General features: G+C 40.3%; 1 protein-coding gene across 1 annotated transcript; it reads left to right on the top strand.

Annotated features, from left to right (window-relative positions):
- Positions 1 to 668: 668 nt before the first annotated feature.
- On the top strand, positions 669 to 11,849 carry efhc2 (EF-hand domain (C-terminal) containing 2). The gene is made up of 15 exons (XM_038721389.1): positions 669 to 880; positions 1,903 to 2,091; positions 2,706 to 2,856; positions 3,061 to 3,284; positions 3,475 to 3,726; positions 4,534 to 4,641; positions 5,785 to 5,923; positions 6,965 to 7,130; positions 7,237 to 7,379; positions 7,924 to 8,120; positions 8,356 to 8,489; positions 8,815 to 9,009; positions 9,922 to 10,014; positions 10,273 to 10,372; positions 11,629 to 11,849. Exons 1-15 carry the CDS (start codon positions 839 to 841, stop codon positions 11,755 to 11,757), a joined length of 2,262 nt encoding a protein of 753 aa, XP_038577317.1. The 5' UTR covers positions 669 to 838; the 3' UTR covers positions 11,758 to 11,849.
- Positions 11,850 to 13,978: the final 2,129 nt, after the last annotated feature.

The raw sequence follows: 13,978 nt of genomic DNA on the forward strand, positions 1-13,978 counted from the left end.
GAGCTCTTAAATACACCAAACTATCCACAAGTATTAACTACAATATGAATGTTTTCACAGAGGGGTTTGTTAATCACAAAATCATAGCCTGAATTGTAGGCCTATAACATTGTATTCCCAAACAACATCAAGATTGATTTATTAGCCTGTTGACAGTGTTTTCTCATTTATGGAGTTATAAAAAGAGATATCCAAAGTCTAAAATCTAAAATGTCAACAAAATGAAACCGTAATCAACTTTTACTTAATCCAGTGTTCAGATTCCAGTTCTTGAAATATATGCGAGTTAGTGCATATTTAATGACCTTTTTTGCATATTTAAACATATTTCAGAAAACCTGTAAAAAGTGTTGTCTTAATGTAGACCTAAGTAATCAACTTGGAACGTTTCACGGTAATATCTATTAGTAATTTTATTTTACCCTCTTCACCTGGAGTTCTACCACAGGAGCCCATAATTAAAGAGTAAATTAAAGTATGTGCTTCTGTAGTTTACAGATATGGTAACATAAAAAAAGGCCAGAATGAACATGTTACATGCTGAGTCAACACACAAGACTCGTCATTGTTTGGGGAAGTATACCTGCTTAAATGCATTTTGCACCTTTTTATCTCAATGATTAATTAATTAATTTTAATTCAGCTATAAACTCCCGGGCTGGCAGCGTCCGTAACAAAAGGAGCTATTAATTAATTATTAATTAGCTCCGTCCATTGGGGATGTTGCTAATGAAACGCCCCAAACAAAACGCTTCCATGGTAACGAATAACAGAGCATTGAAACTCAACAGCTGAGTTGTCTCAAGAAAATACTCGACCTGTTTAAAGTATTACAGCCATGGCTTTACCATTTCTACCCGGGAATTCTCCCAATAAACAAGTAAGATTACTATATTTAGTATATAAAATGTTTGGAGCTCAGGTCAGCTAGGGCTAGATACATTCTGGTAGGTAAGCAGGCTAGCTCCTGAGCTAAAGCTATGTTTTTAGCAATTCAGTGAGCAAGGCAAGTTATTTAGCATCTTTTATTACCATACTTCCATAAAATGTACAAAATATAATATAGAAACATTTTTATTTTACTATTTTATTCCAATCTTTGTTAGTATTTTCCATGTAAAAGTTGAAATGGTTTATTTAAAACTGTCCATATTGAATCAAATCATTTGAAAGCTTGTTTTCTAGAGCACAATGTTCGCTAGTCCATATATCATATATCTATAAGACATGTGTTCATGTGACAAAGTGTTTTTATTATGGTTATCTAGGATCTTTAACAGCATGTTTTCTCAAAATGACACGTTTCCTGTAGGCCAAGTCATTTTCCTTGCTTTTCAAGGCAGTTAGATCATCATAATTTTACACACTATTTCTTAGGTCTTACAGCAAGACATTTACAGAGTTTTTTTTTTTTAAATATATCTTTTATCATTCTCATTTTATCTGTAAATATGTGTGGGGAAAAAGCGTCCTTCACATATATAATAACTCCATGAAAAGAACATTTTTTTGATAAACCATTCTGTAAATGTCTGACCATTTGGTATATTATCACAATAAACCAAAAAAATAAATAAAAAAAACATAAAAGTTGTAATTGAAAAACAGCTTCTATTTATGTATACATTTAGGTTGTGAAGTTTCATTGTGATATCTCTGTGGTGTCTCGCCTCGCCAAAATTTTTATGAGCTTCATAATACTGAATGAAAAATCTGAAACGTAATTGTTCGTTGTTTTTGATAATTTTTTATATACTTTATAATTGCCCATACATGACTGCTTGCTAAGTTAAATAATTAGTTGATGTTATGATTGTATACCGTAGTATGCGTTTCATATAAAGTGATATGTGTCATGTTTGAAAGCTGAGTAGAGGTTCTTTTTTCTCTTCTGTGCTACAGCTAGGGAAGGAGAGATTCCACAAATCCCAACATTTTGACTATTCCAATGGAGTCCCTATGCTGGTGGGATCTGAGAAGCCAGGCATTGGGGGAGAGCTGTTAGTTGGTCAGAAGATTAAACCAAAGTTTTCTGTCTACCCCAAAGGACAGGGCAGTGATTTACCGTCATGGGTAGCCTTTGACAAACAGGTGAACTGTCTCGAAATGGATCAGTTTTATATCCCTGGCTACACACACACACGTTTGTCCATACCAGTTGTATGGACTACTGGATATATGTATGGACTGACATCATGCCTAATTCAAACAAATTCCAACACATATTTAGCTGTCTCTTTAAAGGTGTTATATACAGCAAGAGTAAGTGTTCTGTATTGTTTATTATAATGTTATTAGTTAGTTTAGTTTAAAGCATTTTTTACCAACGCTGCACATTTCATATCTTTCAGCAAGAAACTTCATTCACACCTTGAAATGTTCTAAATCTTTTAGTGCGATATGAGGTTTATTCAAATGTAAACTCTTATTAATATTATGTAGAACAGTCACTATGTTTCCACGTCTTCACAGTCCTTCAACTACTTCATGCAAATTAAAGCCAACAATGCAGTTTAGCGTCAGCATTCATACCGCAAATTCTTCAGAAATGTCTTTTCAGTTGTTTATTATTACGTTACTGGTCAGTTTAGTTGCTACAGTAACAGTAATTAACGTTTGTTAAGTCATTAAAAAGATCTTGTTATGTAACTTATCTAACCTAATTTGATTAATCCCATTCATAAAATGCCATTTTGCCCCTCCAGGCTCTGTGTTTTGAAGCCTACTGTCAGGAAGCTGTGCCTGAGGCACGAGATGAGACATACAGAATCAGGAAGTGTAAGATCTACTTCTACCTGGAAGATGATACCATACAGGTGGTGGAGCCAGAGTACAAGAACAGTGGCATTCCTCAAGGTGTCTGTGATATCACAGGAACTGTCTCGCTCAAATGAAAACTGAAAATATGAATTCATTTTCATGTACTTTTTCTACATTCACAATTCCAACTGGCTAAATAAGCCATTACCCAAAGTAAACAGACAATAAACTTAACTGAGATATGACGAGCACTTGAATACCTGTCACTCATCGTTGCTGTGTTGTTGTTCCTTGTGACAGGAACACTTATTCATCGCCAGCGTATCCCACTGCCTCCCCCAGATGATGACCAGTTCTACAACATTTACCATTTCAACGTCAACCAACAGATGGTGCTGTACTCACGCACTTTCACTGTGACCAACTGTGACTCTTTTACAAAGAACTTTCTCACAAAACTTGGGGTGCGCCTAAACGACTGCGCCACTGTACCTGATGACCCCTACAGCAACTTTCGGGAACAGGTAGGCATCAGAGTCAGGCCTTGTTTTTAATCTTGTTTTTTTTATTTTTTTATTCTGGTTTCTTTTTTTAGGCATTGTAATTAAAATAACAATCATAGAATTCACAGAAACTATTATACATTACATATTTTCAAATGAAAACAGAAAAGCAAAGATGATTAATTCATATTTCACATGACCCCTTGTCCAGATTGAGAAAAGTATGAAGCCACACAGGCCGTACGAGAGGTGTGACACACTGAAGCAGTTCCTGGACCATGACCGCAAAGTCCTGCGCTTCTACTGCTTCTGGGACGACACAGAGAGTGTGTTCGGTGACCCGCGGGAGCTCATACTGCACTACTTCCTGGCTGATGACACAATAGAGATCCGAGAAATTATCGCCCCAAACTCTGGGAGAGATAGCATGCCTAAATTCCTACGCCGCAGCAAACTACCTAAGGTGAGGCATAATGAAAGGATCTGTTCAAAGGTCTCTGGGCTATGGGAGTGGAGAAGAGAACTATCATTTTTATCAAGGAAGGGAAAATTCAGAAACCATGATAAATTCTGAGTGGTGGTGAGGAACATTTAGGGAGTACATGAATGAAGCAGAGTGTGTTTCACAGCTTGTCTCGCACATTTAGTGCATTCAGTTTTCATGTCCATTAGCAAGTTTTACATTAATAGATGGTTATTCCAAGCCAAGAGGCTTCCAGTGCCTCTCTTTCTAGTTGGGTGACCTCTTTTCATCTTTCTTCCACCATCCCTCCCTTCACTGAGACCTCATTCAATCTGACAGGGCTGCTGTAGCATCCAGTCTCCCCCAAGCCTTTTGGCTTTCTCCTCCAGTTACTGACTGAAGCCTAATTAATCTTGAAAGACAGCCAGAGCTCAATTATGTGTGTGTGTGTGTGTGTGTGTGTGTGTGTGTGTGTGTGTGTGTGTGTGTGTCAGTCCAGTAATTTTGTTTGTTCTGATGCCTTTTATTAAATGTCAGCCCTAAAGGTTGACCAGAATCCACCATCCAATGGGAAATCACCACGTCCTTAAGGACAGATCACTTCTTTACTTTGACTCATTATTTTATTAGTCTGCCTTCTTCTCTCTCTCTCTTTCTGTCTTTTGGTCTCTCCATCACTCTCTCCAGATTTGTGCGTCCATGTTTTAATGCAGAATGGTTCCCGGTTCTGTATGTTTTGTATGATGTGTCTTGTGTAACAGTTTCTGCCTTTTCCTTCCTGTGGTTGTTTTTTTCATTTCTCTGTAGCGTGCTCCAACCCAAATAAAGCAGCCTGGAGAGATCACGGCCCGCACAGTGCTCAACGTGTTTGCTTCCACGAAACAGGAAAAACGCTTCATATTGGACAACCTCAAAGTATGTCCTGTCTCAGCCATGCTCACACTGCAAACAAAATAAAAAATCAAAGAATGAATGATATTTCAGGTGTCAGGTGTAGTGGGTGAGACTGTAGTGTAGGTCAGAGATTGCAATACTGACAGTAAGCCTAAAACAAGCTATTCTGTTTGGCCAAATGACACCCTTGTCTAATTAAGGTAAAGTTTTGTTCAATTTCAAATTCAATCATCTTAATGCTACAGCATTTAATGCCCGTTCTTTGCAAATTGCTTCCCCTGTGCACAAAACCATAAAGCATTGGTTCTCAATTTGTTTTTTTTTACGCCCCCCTTTTAAAGCCAAAACAAGTTCAAGTTCCCTGATTCCAGCAACAGTGGATTCAGTTTAGCCAAATGGCCTGGCTTGCATCAGAACCCTTTTTTTTGTTTATGCCATCACATGAATCACTTTAATGCAACTTTAGGTCTGTTCAACATCTATGCCCCCCCCTCCCTCCCACAAGAGTGGAGGCTGATATAGTATATATTTTCGTGATTAATCGATTAGTTATTTGGTCCATTAAGTGTCAGAAAATGGTGAAAAATATCGATTGTGTGTTTCCCAAAGCCCATAATGACGTCCTCTAATGTGTTGTTTTGTCCACAACCCAAATATGTTCAGTTTACTGTCAGAGAAGAGTGAAAAAATCAGGAAATATTCACATTTGAGAAACTGAAATCTGAAACTTATTTTCTTAAAGAATGACTCAAAACAATTAATGGATTATGAAAAAAGTTAACAACTTATCGATAATCAACTAATATTTATTCCCATATTAATTTTGGCCATATATTGTATTAGGCAAGCTTGAACATGTTCAACTTTATTGTCATGTGCATTAAAAATGCATCAAAATACTTAAATAAGTGCTTTGGCTTTCCCTGCCAATAGACAATATTCAGTACAATACACATCATAGAGTACACAATAACATTAAATATTTACAAAAGTGTGAAGTGCATGTTGTCTGCAACCTGAACACGTTCACTGAAACTAAAGAGTAAAGTTGGACTCCCCCGGGTTTATTACCAGCAGTGCATGTATGTCAAAAATTTTTAACAAGTAATGTCTCAGGTCTTTCACTCATCTCCTTCTCCCCTGTTTCTTCCCTCTGTCTTGCAGACAGGAGCTGTCCATGAGGAGTTTTATAAGGACTGTGATCTGACTGTAGGTGCAGAGGTGAACGTGTGGGGCAGGAGAGTGGTGATCGTCGACTGCGATGACTTTACCAAAGACTACTACCGCTCCAAATACGGCATAGGTAACCAATACTATTTTGTTGTTGGTCATTTTATTTCAGCATTGCTACAAAGGTGTGTACTGTTTCTTCAGACAAAATAGGCAGCTTTAAAACCTTATTTTAAAGGGCATGTTTTTTATGTTATATAGACTAAATTATTGATAAAAATGATAGAAGTGTACTTTCGCCCGATGTCAGTTAGATTGGCTCCAGCCCCCCTCGACAATGTACGCATGTTAAGTGGTTGACGATGGATGGATGGATGCTGATGTTACAGTAAAGTGATTTTAAAAGTGTTTTGTCTTTTCAACACATAAATATTTTATGTAACAAAATATTTAACTAATATGTACATTCCTTTTCCAATGGCAGTGTGATATTTAACTAGTCGCACACTTGAATGGATTAAATCTTCTGTTGGTTGCTCATATTATGTCTGCAATGCATTTATCTGAACACCTGGGGGCAGTAAGAGCAAGCACCAGTAAGAGCTCTTACCTTCCTACCTTTTGTTCAGAGGATGAAGTTTGTTTATCTATATAGTCAATACAAACGAAATGTTCAGAGTCATTTCTTTCTTTAAAAAAACATATAATATAATGTTCTGGTTCTCTCTGTCACTCCTTGGTCAATGGATATAAGAACCAGTTACAGAGTTCAGCACCACTGTCCGCCTGACATAAGATACTCTGGCCCTCCAGCTCTGGTATTTCTCCATGCCTCCATAGTTAAAGGCACTGGGGACCACATGAGGCACACTGCTCCACAGCAGGAGAAACCCAAGCTGGTTCTGGATGTGTCTGCCACCATGGGCAGGTTTTGGGGCTTGCTGCATTAGTCACAGTAGTAACCCAGGCGGAGCTTCTTGTGACAGACCACTGTGATGGAGGGTCCTGTCTGACTCTGAGCGGTCAGAGGTCAGCTCGAGGTTACAGTCAGACCCATGCTGCTGTGCTCCTGCATGGATGGATTACCTGCTGCCCTCTGATCATTTCAGCTCTCCTCCTGGGTTTCTTTCTTTTTTTAAGTGTTTTGTCTTTTCTTTCTCCTTCCTCCTCTCAGAGGACTTCACCCCAGTGCAGTACAAAGCTCCCCCAGCCCCCAAGCCCCCGAGGCCTGTGCCCCCCTACAACGGCTTTGGCTCAGAGGAGGACTCGCTGAGTTCCTGCCAGGGCCTGCTGCCCAAACCCCCACAGAAGGATTTCCACAAATTTATGCAGAAAGACAGGTTGGATGAGTTGTAGTCACAGTCACAATCAAATTACACAGTGCAGTGTTTGTGTCTGTGTGTGTTAGTGTTAGCCCCCAACTCTAGTGTGTATATGTCTCACTAGGTGTGGCCTAGAGAGTAATGTGCTGAATTTCCGTGCTAAGTTGGTGACCACCGATCCAGTTGACAAAGAGAGGGTGTTCATTATCTCCTTCCACCTCTGCGATGACTCCATTAGTGTGTTTGAACATCCACAGAGGAACTCAGGTAATAAACTTGGAACAGAGCTGCACCAGAACTGCTCCTAGGACTTGAGATACAAATCTATGACTCTCATGGTAAACATTAGGTTTGTCAGGTTCAGTTTCCATCTCCAGAATCTTTTGAAAACGGGCGAAACAGATGACGTAAAAGTTCATAGACCTGCTTTTCAGGGATGGAGATATTTCCAATGTAAATCAATATTTGACAGTATTTGTTTTTACAGTGCATGATGAATAGTGTGTCATGCCTTCAAGGACTGTTCAGCAGGGGTCCAAATGAGATAACCAACCGTTGAAATTATGTAAAACGAAACAATATGAGTTTAGACTCAAATTAGATTTGAATTTAATTTAAAAAATTAAAACATATTGCCAACATGTAATAATAATAAATGCTGGTGCTTTGAAACTGTGGACCAAGGTTACTTGTCAACAAAGTTTATTGTTGAATAATGTTTTTTAAAAAGTCATTCATGTTTCAACATGATAAGTAAAATTAAGAATTACCAACCGTTTTATTCTTCCCTCTCTCACACATCGTGCACCAGGTGTGCTTGGCGGTAAGTTTCTGGAGCGTGGTCGTGTAAAAAAGCCAGGCCAGGAGCTGTTTAAGAGCGAGTTGTCTGAGTACTTTACAGCACAGGATCTGTTTGTCGGAGCTACCCTCTGCCTCAACAACAAGAACTTCCAACTTCTGGATGCTGATGAATACACCCTCAACTATATGGAGCAACATGCTGTGGAGGTAGGGAGGGAGATGAAGGAGGAATATTTGTTTCCTGTGGTTTTCTATGGTTTATGTTAGGTTTTGTATCGCAAGCTTGTTTATAGTGGTGGTCTGGTTCAGGGGTTGTTTACCAGATCTACAATCCAAACCATCAGTTGTTAGCTGTGAATTACTCTGAAGCAGTCATCTTTTTTTGGCATTACTTAATGCAATATGTGATTAAAGATGCATGTTTGTCTGTAACTGTCTAAAGTTCCCCAAAGCCAACGTGGGAAACATCCTCAGTAAACTGCGTTCCATCCCGGAGGAGAAACAGAGTGAGATCAGGAAGTTTCTGAGTCTCAGTGACCCCAACAACACTGGCTTCATCCCTTATGAGTCACTGAGGTAATACAGCAAAAATAAGTATAGTTCAGTCTGTCCCCTTTGCAATGGTATGTACTGCAGAGGCTGATCAGAGTCTGCTCAGTTGGAGCAAAAACCCAAATTTAATTCCTCCTGATACATATGTAAGATGTGATCATAATGGTAATTATCTATTGATCAAACAGATGGCAGAAAGCTTAGATACTTGTCAAGATTCAAATGATATCTAGTAATAATTCACAGGATGTAAATAGTACGAGAGGAAGTGACAAAAGGAAGTAAAGAGATATTCTATTGGAGTTTTTGTGTTATTTGTATCAAGTGTGTGTGCCTGTATGCACCACAGGGGCCTGATGATGGGCCTGGACTGCGGTCTCTGCGAGCATGAGGTGCTGGTGCTGGGCCGATGTTTCTCAGAGCGCGAGCAGCCTGAGGTGGACGTGGGTTTGATGCTGGCTGTGGCCCAGGACTTCCTCAAGAAGAAGCACTTTGAAGAACTCCCTGACATGGCCAGAGCCTTCACACACCACGACCGACACAAGTAGGCGGGCGCTTACACGCATACGTTTGCTTAAGATAAATTACTGTTGTAACGCAAACACGAGCAAACACACACAGGCAGATAGCATCACCACAAGACATCAATCGTGCAGCCAGTGGCCCCATATCTCAGAGCAACGATTAGTTCCAGCAGTGTGAGAGTGGAGCATTGGAACCAGATGGACCCTGAAGACCTGTACGGCATGTAGCTCTACAGACCAGTGGACACACACATGCTTGGTTTCTTTCTGTCTCCGTCAGATTCCTTCTCTTTTTGTGCATAAAATTACATGGTTAACACAGGTACACAAAGAAGCGTTGTTGGGTTCGCTGAAATGTATGGTCAGCAGTGCCATAAGGTTAAGCAGATATGTCTGTTTATGTGGCTGTGTTGACATTCTCTGTTAGTGTCAGATTGTTCATCAGCGTCCCTGTAATGAGGTTGGCATGACAAGAATGGGCCTCTGGAACGTCTGGCATCACCGTGGAAAACAACTGTGGCCTTAAAGGACAAGCATCATCTGTTTCACACACACACACACACACACACACACTGTCTTCATACAAATTCTGTTTGAGACATTTTTCTATAAATAATATATTGATGTTAAGAGTGGTAGCTTTTTAAAATGTCAACAAAGCCAACTCATGTGCTGCTGATGGCATATTTTCTGTTCAACTTGTCAGTACTGACAGATGATGAGATCCTGCTCAGTGGGGTCTGAGGAAGTCATAAAAATATTCTAAGATTGGACTATTTTCAGTAGATTCTGTAGCCTCTGAGAAGCATGTGCATTTTATTTGAGCTTTATTCATATATCCCACCACAAATAGGCAAACCCATACTTTGACAAATAGGGTTTCTTGGCTTTTTTATGGATACCTGTGTCTCTGTATTTCTACGTGTCTCTAGAACCGGCCGTCTTTCTACCAAAGAGACAAGGACCATCTGTAAGGCCTTCCGGCTTCCCCTGCCTGAGAACCTGCTGGGAGGTCTGCTCTGCAAGTAAGAGCCCACTAATCACCACACAGTTTAGTGTAGAACAGTTCCAAGGCCCCACTGCGTTTTCAGAATAGTTTTGAACGAATCATTTCATTCATTGTAAATGTTTATTGGCATGGTTGGAAAATCTCTGTACCAGCGTTTAGACTGAATACCACTGAAACATTATGCATTGGAAGTAGAGCAAAATACCTTCACTTAAATCAAGTGGGAGCCGTTGTCTTTGTACTCGTTTCTAATCTGAATTCATGTCGGCTGTAGGTTTACAGATGGGGACGAGATTGACTACCATGGCTTCCTGGCTGGCATTAACTGGATGGAACACCCTGCTCCACCAGTAATGCCCGACGACATTTTAAAAGTGAGAGGGAAGAACGACAGTAAGACATTGAAAACAAAAGTAGCGGATAAAGTGGGGAGAGAAAAAGGGTGGAACTTTTTAGATGAGAGTGAATCAGAAAATCACAGTAAGTGACTTCACAGTGTGTGCACAGATTTTTAAATAGTTGTAACTGAAAATCAATCTACATTTCACCTCTGCGATGACTCAGTGGATAAGCGAGCCAAAAGCAGAATGAAGTGAGTGGGAAGGAATGGTCAAATAGACAAGAGGACAATTTATTGAGTACAGAAAATGACTGTGTGTGAGACAGAGAGACACACACAGAGGTGGTCAGAAAGGAAGGAAGTGGCTCCATTGTTCTTCTCTCCTGTATTTGTTTCTTTTCTATGTAATGCTGATTTAGCATGCTTTGCTGCAGCCAAATCTAAGCAGAAACAGGTGAGATACACGCCGTGGCATGACAACAAAGGGAGGCTTGCATGGATAGCGTGAATCTGTGTGTGTTAGGGTGTGTGTAAATGTGATGTTGTCCTCTGTCACGGTTTCCAGCTGCTCTATGTCTCGCTGGTTTTAAGCCCAAACTAGTCGCTCAGTCTCTTCTCAACTGCTCTGCCCTCATTAAAATTTTCCAAGGTGAACCACCAAAAAGACTGAAAATGGCCACGGAACCATGTGTGCATCTTTGAAGGTGTCACAAGTATTGTATAGTGAGGACACAGGAATGTCATGTTGTCAACCCAGAGTGACTAACTACTTCCTAGGCGCCTTTAGTATGGCCAGTTTTCTTATTACTTTTTTTTATTTTCTTTCTTCATTTCTATTCATTATATTTAATGATCTTGGAACCGACTCAAAAAAGCCTGCTGTAAAGTAATTGCTAAATTGCATTTGTCCTCTCCTGTGTTAAAAAGAAGTTGTTTTCTTTTCTGTGTATGAGGTTTAATCAATATAATGGAGGTTAAGGACAGCACTGCTTTTTAAAACTTTAAACAAGACAGCGTTATTTACATAGCACATTTGATACACACTGAAAACCTAAGGTGCTTTTCAAGTTGTATAAAGTTCATAAAAGAGAGTAGGACAAATGAAGGAATAATAAAAGAGAGATCTATCACAGAGAAACGATAACAAAGTTGAAATATTAAAAGGAGAGCGACAAATAATAAAACTCCAAAGTGGAGACTAAAATAATCAATTATTGGCAATGCTGAACAAGAAAGTATTTTAATGCTGCCAGAGTTGTGTCGTGACTTGTGTATTCCTGTCGTCTCCAGTTTTATGGGAATGCGAGGTTTGACGGCGGTGGTGCTACAATGAAAAACGTCAACTACTCTTCCCTTCTGGGGGATGTGTTCAGCTTTCCCTCCGACAACGGTGACCCAACAACCACCACCTCAACATAGGCACAAAGGGAGAGGTGGAACAAAGTTGCCTCACGAACACACGTACACATTTAGTCCTCGCTAATTAATTAAAGAACATGGTACATCAACTAGCCAGCGTCTTTGTTTTCATTGTGTGCCATGATTGAGGTGTGTGAAACTGCAGGGGGGTGGGATGTGTGTGCCTGATTTGAAAATTTGTTTTCTTGTAAATGAATGATTTGGCAGTAATGGTCCAATTAACTGAAAAATCGATGCTTTAGGTGGGGAAAGTTCTGAGAACGCCATTGCTTTTTGATGTGTGTGTGTGCCCGCGTGTGTGTGTGTGTCTGTGTGTGTTTACATGAGTTAGTGTAAATCCCTCTGAAGACACGAGGAGTTAAAGCAGAACCATATTTCAGCTCTGGGCAGCGTGCAGTCACACACATTATGATTGCAGGGAATTACACTTTATCCTCCAGCAGTGTTGATAATGGGGAAAATTGTCCTTGGAATGAATTATGTGTGCTATACGTTGACTATGTATGCTGGCTACATCTACCAGCAAGACAGACACCATATAGATGAGTCCAAAAGCTAGAAGGTATATCCAGGCCAGAATGCATTTTGGCGTGAAATGCATTCTCATATACTTGGTTATCCGTCCATACTAGTCACCTCCGATGCAGGCTCGGTAAAACGGGCGGAGCAAGGACACATCCGGGTATTTGACTGTACTTGGCTTGACTTTTGAATTGGAGCAGTACTTGGGCTGCGACTGATGACGTTTCACAAGTCCACAAGAACACAAGTACAGACAAGAACACCTAATGGGACCTATTTGTAGACACTTTATTTTTTTATCCCCTTTGAACTGTGCCCTGAATTACATAGAAGATGTTTGTCAATTTAAAAGATAATATTGTCTATCAAGGAAGTTACAGTTTGTCGTAAAACAGTACGATAAGATTTAGTTTTTTGTGAAACTGCTCAATGAGCTAGGCTACATCTCTCACACAATATACGTCACCAACATGTTGATGCTGTTATGCTAAGCTAACGCTCATTGCGTGGTTGCTACTAGCTAAATAACGTGGCTACGTTCCACACACAGATGCGTCTCACCTGATGTGTTTAATCCAACGACTCCTGGTCCTTTGATCACATCATCTACACATCTATCATGGAAGTTCTTTGTCGTTAGCTTCAGTAACGTTAGCTTCAGTCACTGAGAGAAAAAGACATCACATACGCGACTTTTGGGTTTGTGGTCTATATAATTATTTTCACGGTCTTATACTTCAACAGTTTTACAACAAACTGCAACTTTCTTTACTTGCAAAATGATCGTTTAAACTGAGAAACATCATATGTGTAATTCAGGGCACAATTCAAATGGGATCAAAACATTTGTTGTCTCTTGCCGTTTACTACTGCACATATTTTTTCTGTAACAAGTCCCATGGTGGTCCTCGGGAAGGGGAGGGACTCTATAGTCTATAGTTGCTCTTCAGAGGTCTAATTTAAATGGAACTACACCCTTATTATGTGTCTGTGTGCAGCAGTGTTAGACTATAATAAGGCACAGGTTGTTCAGGTTGAGGCGCCACTGTAATCAGAGCCTGCGATGCAAATTCTAGTAAGGGGATAACATTAGGTAATCAACAACCCAATCCCCTCTATGTAACCAGCACTCACACATACACACACACTCCTCCTGCCTAACCCCCTTCACACTGAGCACAGAAACAGAGCATTACATCACCCTGGGCATTATCAGGTCCTCTCTGTCTGCTTTCAAACATACTAAAATATTAGCTTCCCCCAGTCGTCCACCACCACAACACAAAAGGGTGACGTCGATGCGATCACTGGTGGCAGGGAGCGTCCTGACTGCACACATGGCCTTTTTTTGCCTTATGAAGCAAGGTGCGAGAGAGGGAGGACAGTGAGAGAGGAACTTCCACTCCCCCTCCCTCCCTGCTCGTCCACCGCCCCCCTTCTCTTCCCGTCAGCCTCCGTCTCTTTGCACCCACACATTTTCTGCCCTGTCATGCTCTGTGGCACAGCAACAGCCAAACTGAATGAGTTAAGCATCCTCGTCACTGGCCTCAGAAAGAACATCCTTTACACAAAAGGTTTAATTTTCCATATGCAGTGTTAATCAGATGATGAGGCTGGCCACACAAAAGACCAAAACCAACAATACTTTAGGTCTTCCCCTGCCTGACTGTGGCTTTCAGCACCGAGACAGTGCAACGGT

The sequence above is a fragment of the Micropterus salmoides genome, unplaced genomic scaffold, assembly GCF_014851395.1.
Source record: "Micropterus salmoides isolate LMB-PRFRI ecotype aquatic unplaced genomic scaffold, ASM1485139v1 Ms_hic_scaffold_15, whole genome shotgun sequence".
Classification (NCBI taxonomy): Eukaryota; Metazoa; Chordata; class Actinopteri; order Centrarchiformes; family Centrarchidae; genus Micropterus; species Micropterus salmoides.